The 14,086-nt window shown below is 43.7% G+C and overlaps 1 protein-coding gene across 1 annotated transcript; it reads left to right on the top strand.

Moving 5' to 3' along the window:
* The first annotated feature begins 692 nt into the window (after positions 1-692).
* On the top strand, positions 693-13,734 carry eloa (elongin A). Its single transcript, XM_035428876.1, has 12 exons — positions 693-842; positions 1,828-1,884; positions 2,482-2,594; positions 2,670-3,199; positions 7,083-7,375; positions 8,760-8,871; positions 9,175-9,327; positions 9,513-9,610; positions 11,502-11,682; positions 12,247-12,391; positions 12,638-12,783; positions 13,203-13,734. The coding sequence occupies exons 1-12, from the start codon at positions 771-773 to the stop codon at positions 13,262-13,264; spliced, it is 1,962 nt and encodes a 653-aa protein (XP_035284767.1). The 5' UTR covers positions 693-770; the 3' UTR covers positions 13,265-13,734.
* Positions 13,735-14,086: the final 352 nt, after the last annotated feature.

Here is a 14,086-nt window from a genome sequence, read left to right on the forward strand (position 1 = left end):
GACCAACGGGAGCTATTTTTGCCCTGGGGAAGAGAAGATGGGTGGGAGGGTTACGGGTGGGAGGGCTGTAGGGCACTGTCAGTGACTTTCCTGTCTGCTACCGGAAAGGACCAAAAACTCTCAACAGGGATGACTTGTCCTCATGCTGTACATTCTCAAAGAGTAAAACTGTGCACCAAAAGTTTTAGAAGAAAATGAAAAAATGTAAATATTAAAATTATTCAATAAATCTTATTCTTATCATTAATTATATAATTCTGTTTGTAATACATTAGAATACCAATATGAACTTAAATGTGATACGTTACATGATAATGGTGATAACTTCCAAGAATGTAGCAAGTTTGGTAACTTTATGTTTTCATCTTGTTCCATTTTTTTTAGTATTGTATATTGTTGTCTGGATTTCAGAGACGTAAATAATTGTAATAATCGCCTATCATAGAAGTGTATTATAATAGAACTGTAATATTAAGTACACTCACTATCTCATTGTCACACTCTTGATGTAATAAACTATAAACTATAATATAGGTCTAATCTTTCCTTTCAATAGCTGTTTTTATTTATTTGAACTATGCTATATTGTCTAACCACAATGAGAACCCCCTCTTCAGGATACCACTGCGCATACCGGTCAGCTGTTGTATGACGTAGTTCCGGGAGTGCTCCATACTTACCGTAGGTCGGTTGAAGCCTTTCCTGCAATAAGTGCAGGCCAGCTCCTGCTTTAGTGAAGAAGCTTCCGGGCCACGATATCAGTTGTAAACATGGCGGAGGACCTGCTAGGAACGGTAGAGAGGCTCCAGGGAAGGATCTCGGAGAATCCAGAGCCTCGCAAGGTAAAGATCGGTGGGCCGGGAAGGGGAGCTAATTTGAGGTTGAGCGGTGATCCGCAGAAAGGACGCATTGTGCAGTGTGGCATTTAACAAGCAAGCCATCTGATATCGTTAGTTTTTTTTTTTTTAAGATCACGTCACGGATTATATTAATTTCGCAACGCAGTTTCATTCGACCATTTGGAGAGGGCTATAGTCGAATCATTTCGTCTCCGTCGTTATAGTAGGCAGTTTGAGGTTATACACATATCAGCCACTGCACGGGCGGTCTAAATCGTAGATTATTGTAACGATTTATGGTGATCATAAAGAAACTCTAGCGGCGCTGACACGAATGACAGCCGCAGCAATATTGTCAACTCCACCGACAGTCAGGCAAACGACAGGCCAGCGCCGCTAGTGTCTACCAACGCCTGGCAGACTTTGTATGATGTCGGTTGCATTGTGGTATTTGTGTGTGGCATCCTCTTTAGTGGTGGACCTTATAGAAAATTGGACTTGGAACCTTTACTCAAGTCGTACGAAGTGTTTGCTGCTGAACAAAGGGATAATAGCTTCCACTGTGTCTAGATGAGGTCTCTGCCACCTGACTGTCTTGAGTACACAACATCCCCCTGGGAATGGGGATGACCCTCCCCCCCAAATATCATGACAGTGCACAATTTTAGTTTTCAAGCATAAGGACAGACCTCCTCTGATCTAAGTCCAGTCCGAAATGTATGTGTTAGTGCACAGACAAACCCTGTACCACCATGTTCTCCTTTTTGACTGTGACATTACAATCTCAGATGCTGGTTGATTCACTTTGTCTTTGTTGTCCTAATTTTGATATCTGTGCATGCTGAAGGCAGAATTCTATTGTGCGAGGGTGTTGCTCTGGGTAGGTTTACATCGTGCGTGTATTTACTGCAGAGCTGTCTGCGCTTATGTGTGTCACACTGCGTTATGGATCCAACTGCTTAAGGGACTGTGGTAATTCTCTTCCCAGTTGCTGAAGGCTCTCAAAAGGCTGGGGGAGCTGCCCATGACAGTGGACATCCTGGTGGTAAGAAAGGACTGCATGCCCAGCAGGCTGTGCTCTGGACGGCCCTGTTTTTCTGTTGACTAAGCTGCTTGTTCATAGGAATCAGTTCAGTGCCAGCACTGTGTAAATTATGCGATGTCTTGTACCATCTGCTTGGGCTGTTGGTGGACAGTCAGTATGGGCACTATTTATCAGTTTGCATACAGAGATTAGTGCTAGCCTCCTTTAAAATGATCTGTACCTGTGAATGAGCAGTCTGCGTGGCTGAAGTCCTGTATTTAGATAGAAAGTCAAGGGTGCAATCTGATCCATGTAGGGCGTTAAACATTGGTAGACAAGTAAAAATATTAAAACAAAGGGATCAGCGCATGATTGAAATCAGAATTGCATTAGATGAACATTTTTACTCTAGGTGTTAAGTGGGAACTGTGTATCAGCCCAGACGTTTTAGATTTTCTAACGTATCTAACGTAACAGTATCTTTCAATGTCTGATTTGGAGGTAATATGCACTGTTATGACACACTTGTGCTTTCTCCTTTGTGGTGTGATGTTATGTAGATGAGTGGACTGCTTGTTAAGTCCCAAAGTTCAATTCCTGTCTCTCCTTCACCTGCAGGAGACTGGGATTGGGAAGTCTGTGAATTCTCTCCGGAAGCATGATATTGTTGGAGAGGCTGCAAAGACTCTGGTAGCCAGGTGGAAGAAGCTGGTCCCGCAGTCTGTGGACAGGTGGGTGGAGGGGGAGCTGAGCTTTTTAGGAACGGTCTCTGGAATAAGAAATAATTTTGTTTCTGTGTCTCTCAGGCCCAGCAGTGGAAAGGAGGGGAGTAGTCGTGCGCGGGGGCCCGAAATGGGACGTAAGCAGGCCAGAGACCCCTCCCCTGAGGAACGTCCGCACATACAAGAGGAAGACGAAGATGAAGAGGAGGAGGAGGAGAGAGAGTACCGTCATAGCTACTCCCCATCGCCTCCCCATCATAACTACAGCCCCCCTCACGGCCACATGGAACAAGAGGCGTATCAGGTGGAGGAATACGACAGCCCCCCCAGAGAAGAAGAGCCACCGCCCAGCCCCCCCCGCAAAAAGAACCGTCTCCCAAAACTGCACAAGGACCTGGGGCGGGAGCAGGGTTCCCACAGCGACAGGGAGCTGGAGCGACATCGTCGTCACGGCGACAGCGCCCAGGGGACCAGCAGCGGCAGCGAAGGGAAGAAGCGCAGGACCGAGAGGGAACAGCAGGACGGCGCCACACATAAGTCCTCCAAACACAGCCGTCACACTGCCCCGCACGAGGGCAGGGAGGTCAAAACGGACAAGAGGAGGGGGCCTGAGGGTGAGTCTGCACACGTCCCCTTCGTTTGAGACCCTGTGAGGCATACACCCCTGACACATGAGACACATGTCCTGGCTTACTGTTGGCTTTTCAATTTTGATCTTTTAAAGCAGTGGTTCCCAACCTCGGTCCTGGGGGCCCACTGTGTATAATAATTTTCGTTCCAACCACAATTGCAATCTCAGATGTTCATTTTTCTTAATTAGGTGTTTTTCGTGTTAAAAAGAATTATTTACCCTCTTAAGTGACATTTTGTCAGAAATTGCTATGCATGGAATGAAGAATAAAATCCCATTGTGTTATTGTGTTGCTTTTTCAGTGATTGCAAACAATCACTTAAAAAGAGGTAACATTTTTAACAGATCAAATTAACGAGGGGAATTAATAGGCTCCTAATTAGGTTGCTGAACACGTGTTTAAGTGCTTTAAGTGCATAATATTTACCTTAAACTAATTAGCACAATACAGGTTTGACTTGTTATCATTTTCTTTGTTTTTGAATTCTTTGTTATTTATCAAATGATTAGATTTAGTGGCCGGGTGTCCACACTTTCCCCAATTAGGAACCTGTTGATTTGCTCAGTGGCCAACAATAGAGGATTGTGGTTTTACTGGGCAGCTCCCAGGTGTGAATGTGTATGAGTGTGAAGCAGGGCGTTCCTGTAAAAGAGCGTACGTGCTCAGTGAACCTACCCTGGGTAAATAAAGGTTAAATAAAAAAAATAAAAATTTGCCTCAGTCTTCATTTTGATTAGTTAAATAGTTTTTTTTTAATCCTCTTTACGTAATCGTCTACAATATAGCACATTGTGAATATGGGACTTTTATACTTTATGGCATGCATAGCTATTGCTGACACAAGGTGGGCAAATAATCCCTCTGACATGAGAAGCACCTAATTAAGGAAAAATAATAGCTTGTTACAATTCCGGGATTGCAATTGTGGTCGGAACGAAAACCAGCATACCCAGTGGGCCCCCAGGACCGAGGTTGAGAACCACTGTTTTAAAGTACCCTTCGAGATAAAAGTGGTTTGTACTTGGAAAAAATCCTTTATCTCTTTTTCAACATTTGGAGGTGTCCTGGCAATACCAGTACACAGAACTTGATTTAGCTTGCTTCAGCTCTTTGAATTCCTCTGCAGTTTTTACGCAACTCTCTGTAAAACTTTGGGAAAGGACATGCAATGCTGAAATCTTAATTTGTGTGGTTTGTCATGCCCTGCAAGCCAAATAATTTCTCTGGCGAGACTCATCAGAGCTGCTTGTGAATATTAAACATTTGAATTTCTCCCTGATCTTCACCAAATAGTGCTTTCACGAGGTGGTATCAACCCAAATTTCCAATTAAAAAACTGCTTTGCAGTGATGCCTCAGGAATTCTCAATAATATGAATGACAAGTTCCTTTAGTTGCATACCTTTTTCTTTTCACATTCCGGTAATATACCTACATCTGTTAGCATGGCATCACACAATAAAGTGAGTGCTGATTAAGTTAAATTAAACTGAAAAAATAATCTGGATATTTGAACCCCTCCAGATGTATTTTAAAACCTAATAATAATAATAATTTGCATAATATGGCTTTTCCACCAAAAAATAAAACTACAGAATGAACTAAACAACATAAAATGGCCTAGTACCATCTCTACACCTTTACCCTCGTTGAGAATGCCAGAATCTATGAATATGCAAATTGGCAACACAACCTGGGATATATAGTAGGCACTGCATCTGGGTTCAAAAATCAATTTCCTCGCGAAACCCATTGACTTGTGCATGAGGATCTGAGGATTTCCCACAACAGACAGATTTTTGTGCAGAACTTGTCGCCAGTGTGCCTTTATCAGGTTCTTCCACTGTAGACAGAGCACTTGTCCGTACTTCCATGAGATTGGAGTTGGGAACATGCACATATGAGCTAAATTTGTGATGTCACAAATATGTCAAACCTATCATGGTCCACAATGCAAAGATCTTCAAATTAGAGAAAGCTGAACAGTTAGTGAGATTGTCGTAACAGCTGGCGTGTTGAACACAGCAGACCGCGCACTTTTAGGATGCAGGTGGGGGACCCTTATATGGGCATGACGTCCGGCCGAGTCCAGGTCGTCCACTAAGTGGGGGATACAGTGACTTGGCAATGAAGCAAACCGTCCCTGATTCATCCACAAAATATTGAAATATTGTCAAAATAACACAATAACTTGAATCGGCACATGGGGAGACATTCGACAAAGAAAAAACACCTATTGCGATTAGCAGTCTTCTGTAAAATGTCCGCTACAAACATATTCCCTCTGCGCTATCAGGTACATTCGTGTGATTTTTATGAACAAATTCCTCCTATTTTAGTTTTAGAATGGGCTCCTTTGGCAACGAGTGGAACGAAGTTCCTACCTGCATCCTAAAAGTGCGCGGTCTGCCGTGTTCAACACGCCAGCTGTTACGACAATCTCACTAACTGTTCAGCTTTCTCTAATTTGAAGATCTTTGCATTGTGGACCATGATAGGTTTGACATATTTGTGACATCACAAATTTAGCTCATATGTGCATGTTCCCAACTCCAATCTCATGGAAGTACGGACAAGTGCTCTGTCTACAGTGGAAGAGCCTGATAAAGGCACACTGGCGACAAGTTCTGCACAAAAATCTGTGTGTTGTGGGAAAGTCATGCTTCCAAGTTAACCATTAAAAAACCTGTTCTTGAGTGGAGGGGGTCTTTAATCCTTTCATGGGTCCCTCCTCACTCTCTGTGTAATCTTTGAAAGCAAATTGAGAGCTCTGTACCAGGTAAGATATTTAAATGAATCAAGAAGCAAAAAAAAATAATAAACTCTGAAATGGAATGCTTTGCATTTGAGCTGCTCTATCCAAATGAGAAACGAACTTGGGGGAATTTGGTTGGTTTAGAATTTCTTTCTGTTAGTAAATATTTGCACACTCAACTAAACTGTCCACGTTTTCCCATGAAAATGTTGTGCATTACTGCACATAGCTGTGTATGGTAGCATCTGCTGTTTTACAGCATTACTGCACCTAGCTGTCTATGCTAGCATCTGCGGTTTTACAGCATTACTGCACCTAGCCGTGTATGGTAGCGTCTGCTTTTTTACAGCATTACTGCACATAGCCGTGTATGGTAGCATCTGCGGTTTTACAGCATTACTGCACCTAGCCGTGTATGGTAGTGTCTGCGGTTTTACAGCATTACTGCACCTAGCCGTGTATGGTAGCGTCTGCTTTTTTACAGCATTACTGCACATAGCCGTGTATGGTAGCATCTGCGGTTTTACAGCATTACTGCACCTAGCCGTGTATGGTAGTGTCTGCGGTTTTACAGCATTACTGCACCTAGCCGTGTATGGTAGCTGCACCTAGCCGTGTATGGTAGCTGCACCTAGCCGTGTATGGTAGCTGCACCTAGCCGTGTATGGTAGCTGCACCTAGCCGTGTATGGTAGCTGCACCTAGCCGTGTATGGTAGCGTCTGCGGTTTTACATGGTTTTTTATTTTAGAGCTCATGTGGCGCGTCTCTTCGGCTCGTCTGATTCTGCTGCTGTGCAGCCGAGTCGCCTTCACTGACTGTGCACTTGGCGCTGATTTTCAAAAGCCGCATAATGCCGTGTGTGATGTGTGTGTCCAGGATTTGTGTTGCCTGTGGGTTGTGGCACATGATGCGAGTAATGTGTGACAAGTTTTATTTCACGTATGCGTATTCCTTATAGCGCATTTCTGTATGACATATTGTCCATGCTTTGGAATTGTAACACGCATGCCTTCCTTTTGTGTTTCAGTGTAGTGCTTCGTACTGTATGATGTGTGTGCTTAATATGTGGAGCGTGTTACAATGTATGTGCCTTTCCTGTTGGTTCCCCAGGCAGGTCTCGGGAGCGTAGGAAATCTCCTGACGCAGCTCGAGGAGGGGAGGATGAGGAGGACGAGGCCTTTGAAACGCCCACCATGTCCTTTGAGTCCTTCCTGACGTACGATGCCCCCACCCCCAGCAAGAAGAAGAAGAAGCCCTCTCGCCCGTCTCAGGCCTCACAGCCCGCCCCCCCGGCCCCTGCGGTCAACCCCCCAGCCCCTTCCACCCCCAGCAAGGCTAACGGGACCCGAAGTAAACGGCCTCCCCACGACTCCACTCCCCAGGTTTCGGAGAAACGCAGGAAGGTAGGGCAAGGTCTGGAGGGGATGCCTGTCCAGTGGCCACCTAGCCCTCAGTGAGGTGTTTACTTTCCTTTTTTGGCATGACTCTCTTCGTTGTCATTTCTCTGTTATGAAAACAAATCCATCCCAAAAAGTGGAGGGGTGGATTATGTCAGTCTCTGAATTTTTGTATCACATCATTATTTTGACCAAAAGGTCAGAGGAAATGCCTCAGAGGTAAATGATAATGTGTTCTGGAAATGAGCTTTCCTCAGAGTGTATCTCGGGGTATAAAAATACTGTTATATGGACTATGTGGCAAACATAAAGTGGCTGTGCTTGTGATAAGGTGATCATTCAGTGGCTATGGAAGTCTACGGAAGTGTATGTTTTCACTTAATGTTTAGTTTACACAGGTATCTATGTAGGAAGATGCATAGATGTGGTAACGGTTGCATCACCATTGAGGAATAGTAGAGTGATGCGTATTATATGTAATATACCTATGGCAAGTGGTACATTTGAGGTAAAATTAAAATTAAACAGATTAAGTATATACCAATATCAGGGCATAAGAGTTCCATAAATCCATATTTAAGGGATATTTAAGGTTAAACATTAAAGTAATGACTCTGCATAAAATCAGAAACTGATTTTGAGAGAAATGTGTGAATATGGGGAGGTGGGGTGGCTCCATTGACTAGAAAAAATGGAAAAAACTTCAGAAAGTCACTGACCTTCCATGGGCGTTGTGAAACTGTGAAAGTGCGATTTCCGGGCACTGCCATGTTGTACAACTTGGAACCAGAGACTGTGCAGTAGGGAAAATGGGGGACCCTTATATGGGCATGACGTCCGGCTGAGTCCAGGTCGTCCACTAAGTGGGGGATACAGTGACTTGGCAATGAAGCAAACCGTCCCTGATTCGTCCACAAAATATTGAAATATTGTCAAAATAACACACTAACTTGAATCGGCACATGGGGAGACATTCGACAAAGAAAAAACACCTATTGCGATTACATTTTCTTGTGGGGAAAAAATTATTGACTTGTATTGGCACTAGTGAGCAACGTCTCTCAACAAGACCAGGAAGTGAGCTTCAAAAACAAAGCCCAGTTTTGGCTGCTTGGGTGGTTCACACATTGGAGTTCATTCTCAATTGTAGAAACAAAGCTGTATCTTTGTTATTAAATGCTTTTTCATCTCTGCTGTTGCTTTCAAAATGGGGGAATCCGGAGCAATTGCCTCTTGCTCTTGAAACCTGTACCACAGAAAAATGGTCTTAGTTATTGAGGGATGATTTCTGTTTCATTGATAGCCTTTTATTTCAGTACTGACATCAGGTGCCACTGTCAGAGTGCAATAGCAATTTGTTGTCAATACGCCATTTTTCTGTCGTTCCCAGGTAGTAGATGTAGTGCCCACACTTCCTGATATCCCGCTGCCAGCGATCCAGCCTAACTACAGACCCCTGCCCTCCATCGATATAACCCCTCTGTCCCCACAGAGGCGTAAAGGTACTGTCCCGGTTCATCACTTCCTATCTGTCCATCTGTTTCACTGTATTTCTTGCTGACACACTCTGTGCACATTCATCACACGTTCCGCAATCAAGTTCTTGTCCATCTGTATTTTCTCATTCCTTATGAACTTTTTTATTAAACACTCTTTCTCTGAGTCACAATGATCTCTCTCTTCACTTTGCCTTGATTCCCTCTGTCTTGTTCTGTAGTTTGTGTCCTGTATATTATGTACGTGCATCTTTGATTTTTTTCTGTGAGCGTGACTTCATCTTAACCCCCGCTCTGTTTCTCCTGTAGTTCCTGTGTCATGTGACGAGGAAGATACTGGCTTCACTGGGAGGCGCTTCAACTCTAAAATGGTGGTGTACTCAGGCTCTAAGGCAGTCTGCTTGCCCAAGATGATGAGTCTCTATGAACAGTGTATCAGGGTTCTGCAGAACAATATTGACTGTGAGTCAGACTGCATTTTGTATTTTGTCTCTATCTCTCATCTACACACACACAAACACAAACAAATCCTTTAATTACTAATGGTAATGATAATGATAATATTAATGGTTGTGATTAATTGAATACTTTAAAATACTCTAAATGGACATGTGAGTGTTTATGCATGTCATCATTTGTGTGTCTAGCCATCGATGAGGTTGGAGGCGTTCCATATGAAATTCTGGAGCCAGTTTTGGAGAGGTGCACACCTGAGCAACTGTACCGGATTGAGCAGTGTAACCAGGTACCACAAACACACACACGCACGCACACACACTCTCATACACACATGCACACACACTCACACTCACACACACACACACACACACACACGCATACACACACACACTCACACACGTGAACGCACATACACGCACACACATGCACGCACACACAGATACCATTTAAAAAGCTTTATGAAGTTTTTTCTGTACTCAATGATTTTCCTGTATGTTTAATTATTATTAATACGTTTATAAATTAATTTGGAGTATACTGAATGATTGTGTTTCTAAGTTTTTATAAATGGTAATGATGTGTAAAGTTAGGCTAAAATTCACAGGGCTTAACCTCTGTCATGAATTTGGCCAGACCAAAAGGCAGTGTCTGTAATGTCGCCAACTGAAAAAAAATGCAAATTTGCAAGGCACAGATGATTTGGGGACCAACCTGTTGTATCACTATGATAATCAGGTCTCTTATTTTCAAAGAGAGTGCCCTTCTCACTTAAAGGGTTCTCATTTTATCAATTTGTTGATGCCGTCACTGTTGATGCAAGCAGTACCAAACTAATCAATAATGCTGACTGAAGCCTTCCTCCTCATGCATTGCTCCTCAGCGCATATTCTGAATATAACTTGTAATTCAGCATGGCTTTACTTTTTCAGTGAGAGGAAGAACATGCAGATCCTATTTTATGTCATCATAGATATGGCCACCGGTTTGTCTCCCCTTGCTTTCTCGCATTGTACTTCAGTCCTTCATCAGGTAGAGGTCGCAGTAGCCTCTTTGTCAAGCCACTTCTCAACCAATTATCTCATTTGCTTCACTTCAGTAATTGTCAGTGGGAAATGCCCAAATTAAAAGTAAGATAAGTTTTACTTTTAAGATAAGTAAGATAACATTTAACTAAAAAGCTTTAAAAAATACATTACTGATTCCACTTATTAATTAATCATGGTCTTCAATCAAGACCTTAAGTAGAATTAGACGTCTTGCTGCTGGGCTAAAACAAAAACCTTAGTATGGATGAATTTTTCTTTTTACTGCAGTTATACTCAATCGTGGTCCTGGAAAGCCTCTGAGTCTGCTGGTTTTAGTTTTTTCTTAAGGTCAGCAATGAAGAAACCAGGTGACCTTAGTTAGCTGTGTAAATAACTGCTTTAACTGATCAATTGCTGTGCTACTCAAGTTCTGAGTAACAACGAAAGCCAGCAGACCTTGCGGCTCTCCAGAACCAGGAGTGAGGACCACTGGCTCAAAGACATGCTTTACATAGCATTTACACTTCCATCCATGTTCACTTCCCTTCCTGACTCCCCCAGTATTAGATCAAGTAATTGATTTTATAATTGTCTCTATTAGAAACTCATTTGTATGATTAGTCACCTGACTGTACCATTGGAGTGCCTATGAGGACCCCTGGAGGATAAACATTTAAATACAGGTTTAAATCCCAGCAGGTCACATGATTGAGATGAACTTGTGGCCCTAATCATTGACTTTAAGAACCGGGGGGAAAAGGTCACAGCACAATTTCGTATCTGTGTATTAATCGTGGTTTTATTTTGGAAATTGAAATGAAAATGGTATTCCTTTAATGAATCAACCAAAGCTTTAAGTGATTATCATGCTGGATAGGTACATCTCTGACAAACATCTCCAGCGACGGACATGTGCTCCCATATACCATTTCAGACACGCGCACACACACATGCGCACACACACACACACACACACACACACACATGCGCGCACGCACACACACACAAACGCACAGCATACACACACACACACACACAGACAGGTGTCAGATGATGTCTTGCTGTCAGCTCAGTGTCACACCCCTGTGCGTGGCTTGTGTGTGTGTCCGTGTTTGAATGCCCCAGACTCCTGACTCTGCCCTGTGTGTCTAGTGCTTCATGGAAGAGTCCGATGAGCTGTGGATGCGTCACTGCCAGAGGGATTTCAAGCGGGAGTCTCCACAGGAATACGAGTCATGGCGGGAAATGTACCTGCGTCTCCACGACGAGAGGGAGGAGCGCCTGCGCATGCTCACCCAGAACATCAGCTCCGCCCACGCCAACCGCCCCAGAGGTGCCCGCGCCCCCGCCTGCATCCTTGCTTCCTGCCTAGAGTCAGAGCGCGCTCAACGCCCAAACGCACCGCATGGCACCTCACTGCCTTTGTTTGCCACTTGGTCAAGCGCTACTCGATCACTGCTCAGTCGCATGCCACCAGCTCACCCTTATGGGCATGCTGAGATCGATTACAGCTCTGTGTTACAGTATGACAGCTCTCTGTGTGGACACAGCTCAATATGACGGTGACAGAGTGTAATAGTTAAATGTTGCTCAGCACAGCAGAGTAGGGTTAGCTCAGTGTGACTGTGATTCAGAATTCTGCACAGTTCATTGGGACAGTGACATATTCACTGTGTGTCAAATAGGCACGCCACCCCATTCCTTTTTCAGTCTCTCTTATGCATAGTTACTAGTGTTTTTCTGTATCGGCTCCAAGCTGCATGTTACTGTGATACATGGTGAGGGAAATCAGTGACTGCTAAATGTGAACAGGGGCAGTCATTGAATGATAATGTGCCAGAGTGGGTTTGTTAAACTATGAAGTGTGTGTGTGTGTGTGTGTGTGTGTGTGGGACAGGTCGGCAAGTGAAGATGGCGTTTGTGAACTCTGTGGCAAAGCCCCCGCGTGACGTACGGCGGCGGCAGGAGAAGTTTGGAACCACAAGTGGTGCATCGAGCTCTGGATTAGCCTCTGCTGCTGCTGCTATTACTGCCCCAGTCAGGTACGGGTCCCCTCATTCACACAGCTCAATCCACATCTCTGTGTCTCTCTCACTTTCAGGTATATATTTGGAAATTAGACATTACTTGCATTGCTGGTTTGAATGTTACTCTTGGAAAACAGTAACGGTAGAGTAACCGTGTTCCTAAAAGAACACACCCAATAATTTTCCAACACTTATTTCCCAGAGTCCCAAGACCAAATGATATGCTTTGTGTAATGACTTGTTCCCATGCTGTCTCTTCAGAATCAGACCAGCCATGTCCTACCACAGCCAGCCCTCTGAAGCTGCCTCATCATCAAGGGGGAGCCCCCCTGAAGCACCCCGCTCCTCTGGAGGGGGCCAGAGCAGCGGAGGGGGCCACAGTTCAAGAGATAAACCACAGGTCAAAAGTGAGTGCTGGCTGGGGATGGGGGGGGGTGTTCTGTTCATTAATATGCTGAAGGTCATATTTGATTCCGATTTTTGGGGTGTGGTAATGCACATGACTCTTTGAATAGATTACAGTAAAATACAGAAGCTTATAGAATAATGTAAGCAAATAATTATCTATTTAAAGAAATGTCAAGATTTTATTTCCTTAAACCTGCATATCCAAGTTGTGCTATGAGATATGGTAAATAAATGAAAGATGTGCTGAACTGAAATTACCATCCAGACATTGATGCTAGAGCCTTGATAAGTTCTGCACAGTTTTCAATTGTAAGAATTTTTTTCTGTTCCTGGAACAGAAAAGCAGCAACCTGTTCCTCTCTTTCTGTTTGTCTGTCTGTCTTGTCTGTGTGCTTTCTTCTCTGCATGTGTCTTACAGAGATCGCCCCCATGATGGCCAAAACTATCAAAGCTTTCAAGAACAGGTTCTCCAGGCGATAGACATGGCATGAATGAGAGAGGAGTGGAAGAAAGCGAGAGTGTAGATGCAAAGCTGTGTTTTTAATGAAATGTACCACGGGAGCTGCAGACCCCTCCAACATGTCCCCCATTCTCTAAAGTATCTCCTGACTTTCGCCCGGGATTAAAAGAAACACAAACACACATGCACACAGAGACACAGACACACAGACTGGACTTCTCTCTGGGCAGGGTTTGACACAATGAGTTGGCACAGGGGGGAGGGGGGAGTGTGAATCGAAGACAGAGAGAAGCACAAAAGGGAGAGAGATGAGTGTGTGTGTGCGCAAGAGAGAGAGCGAGAGACAGACCACCCTGCAGCTTCACTCTACTGTATTTATTTCTAGGTCCCTCTTCTGGCCTTTAAATAGAAGCGGATCAAAATAGTAATTTTAATAGATTTTAATAAATGTTATATGGACATTTTTAATAAAATGTACTCTTTGCCCTCATACTGGTTCAGAAGCATTATTTCAGATGTTTTATTATTTATTAATGTTATTGTTTATGGAGATTTCATATTCCAGACTTAAAGCCATACTATACAGGGTTTTTTAGCCTGTATTTTCAATCAAAAAGAAGTCTCTGCCCACTCACTCCAGAGTACGCGACCAAGTCATTAACATGCAAATTCATTAGAAACTACCGGTAAATTTCTCCCATCCATTACTCCGACCAGACATTGGGCCACGTTGTCCAGTAGGGACCACAAACCGGACATTCCAGTCAAAAAACAGACATCTGGCAACCCTGGCTGCATAGCTAGAGTTAACGTTACAGGTCTAACAAAAAAACTAGCCAGTT

Source organism: Anguilla anguilla, chromosome 8 (genome assembly GCF_013347855.1).
Source record: "Anguilla anguilla isolate fAngAng1 chromosome 8, fAngAng1.pri, whole genome shotgun sequence".
Classification (NCBI taxonomy): Eukaryota; Metazoa; Chordata; class Actinopteri; order Anguilliformes; family Anguillidae; genus Anguilla; species Anguilla anguilla.

What these genes read in the sequence shown, in the direction of transcription:
- eloa (XM_035428876.1), top strand. Translation starts at nt 771, where the DNA reads ATGGCGGAGGACCTGCTAGGAACGGTAGAGAGGCTCCAGGGAAGGATC. An exon ending in TGACAGTGGACATCCTGGTG is followed by an intron (nt 1,885 to 2,481) that starts GTAAGAAAGGAC and finishes CTTCACCTGCAG; the next exon opens with GAGACTGGGATTGGGAAGTC. An exon ending in GTCCCCACAGAGGCGTAAAG is followed by an intron (nt 8,872 to 9,174) that starts GTACTGTCCCGG and finishes TTTCTCCTGTAG; the next exon opens with TTCCTGTGTCATGTGACGAG.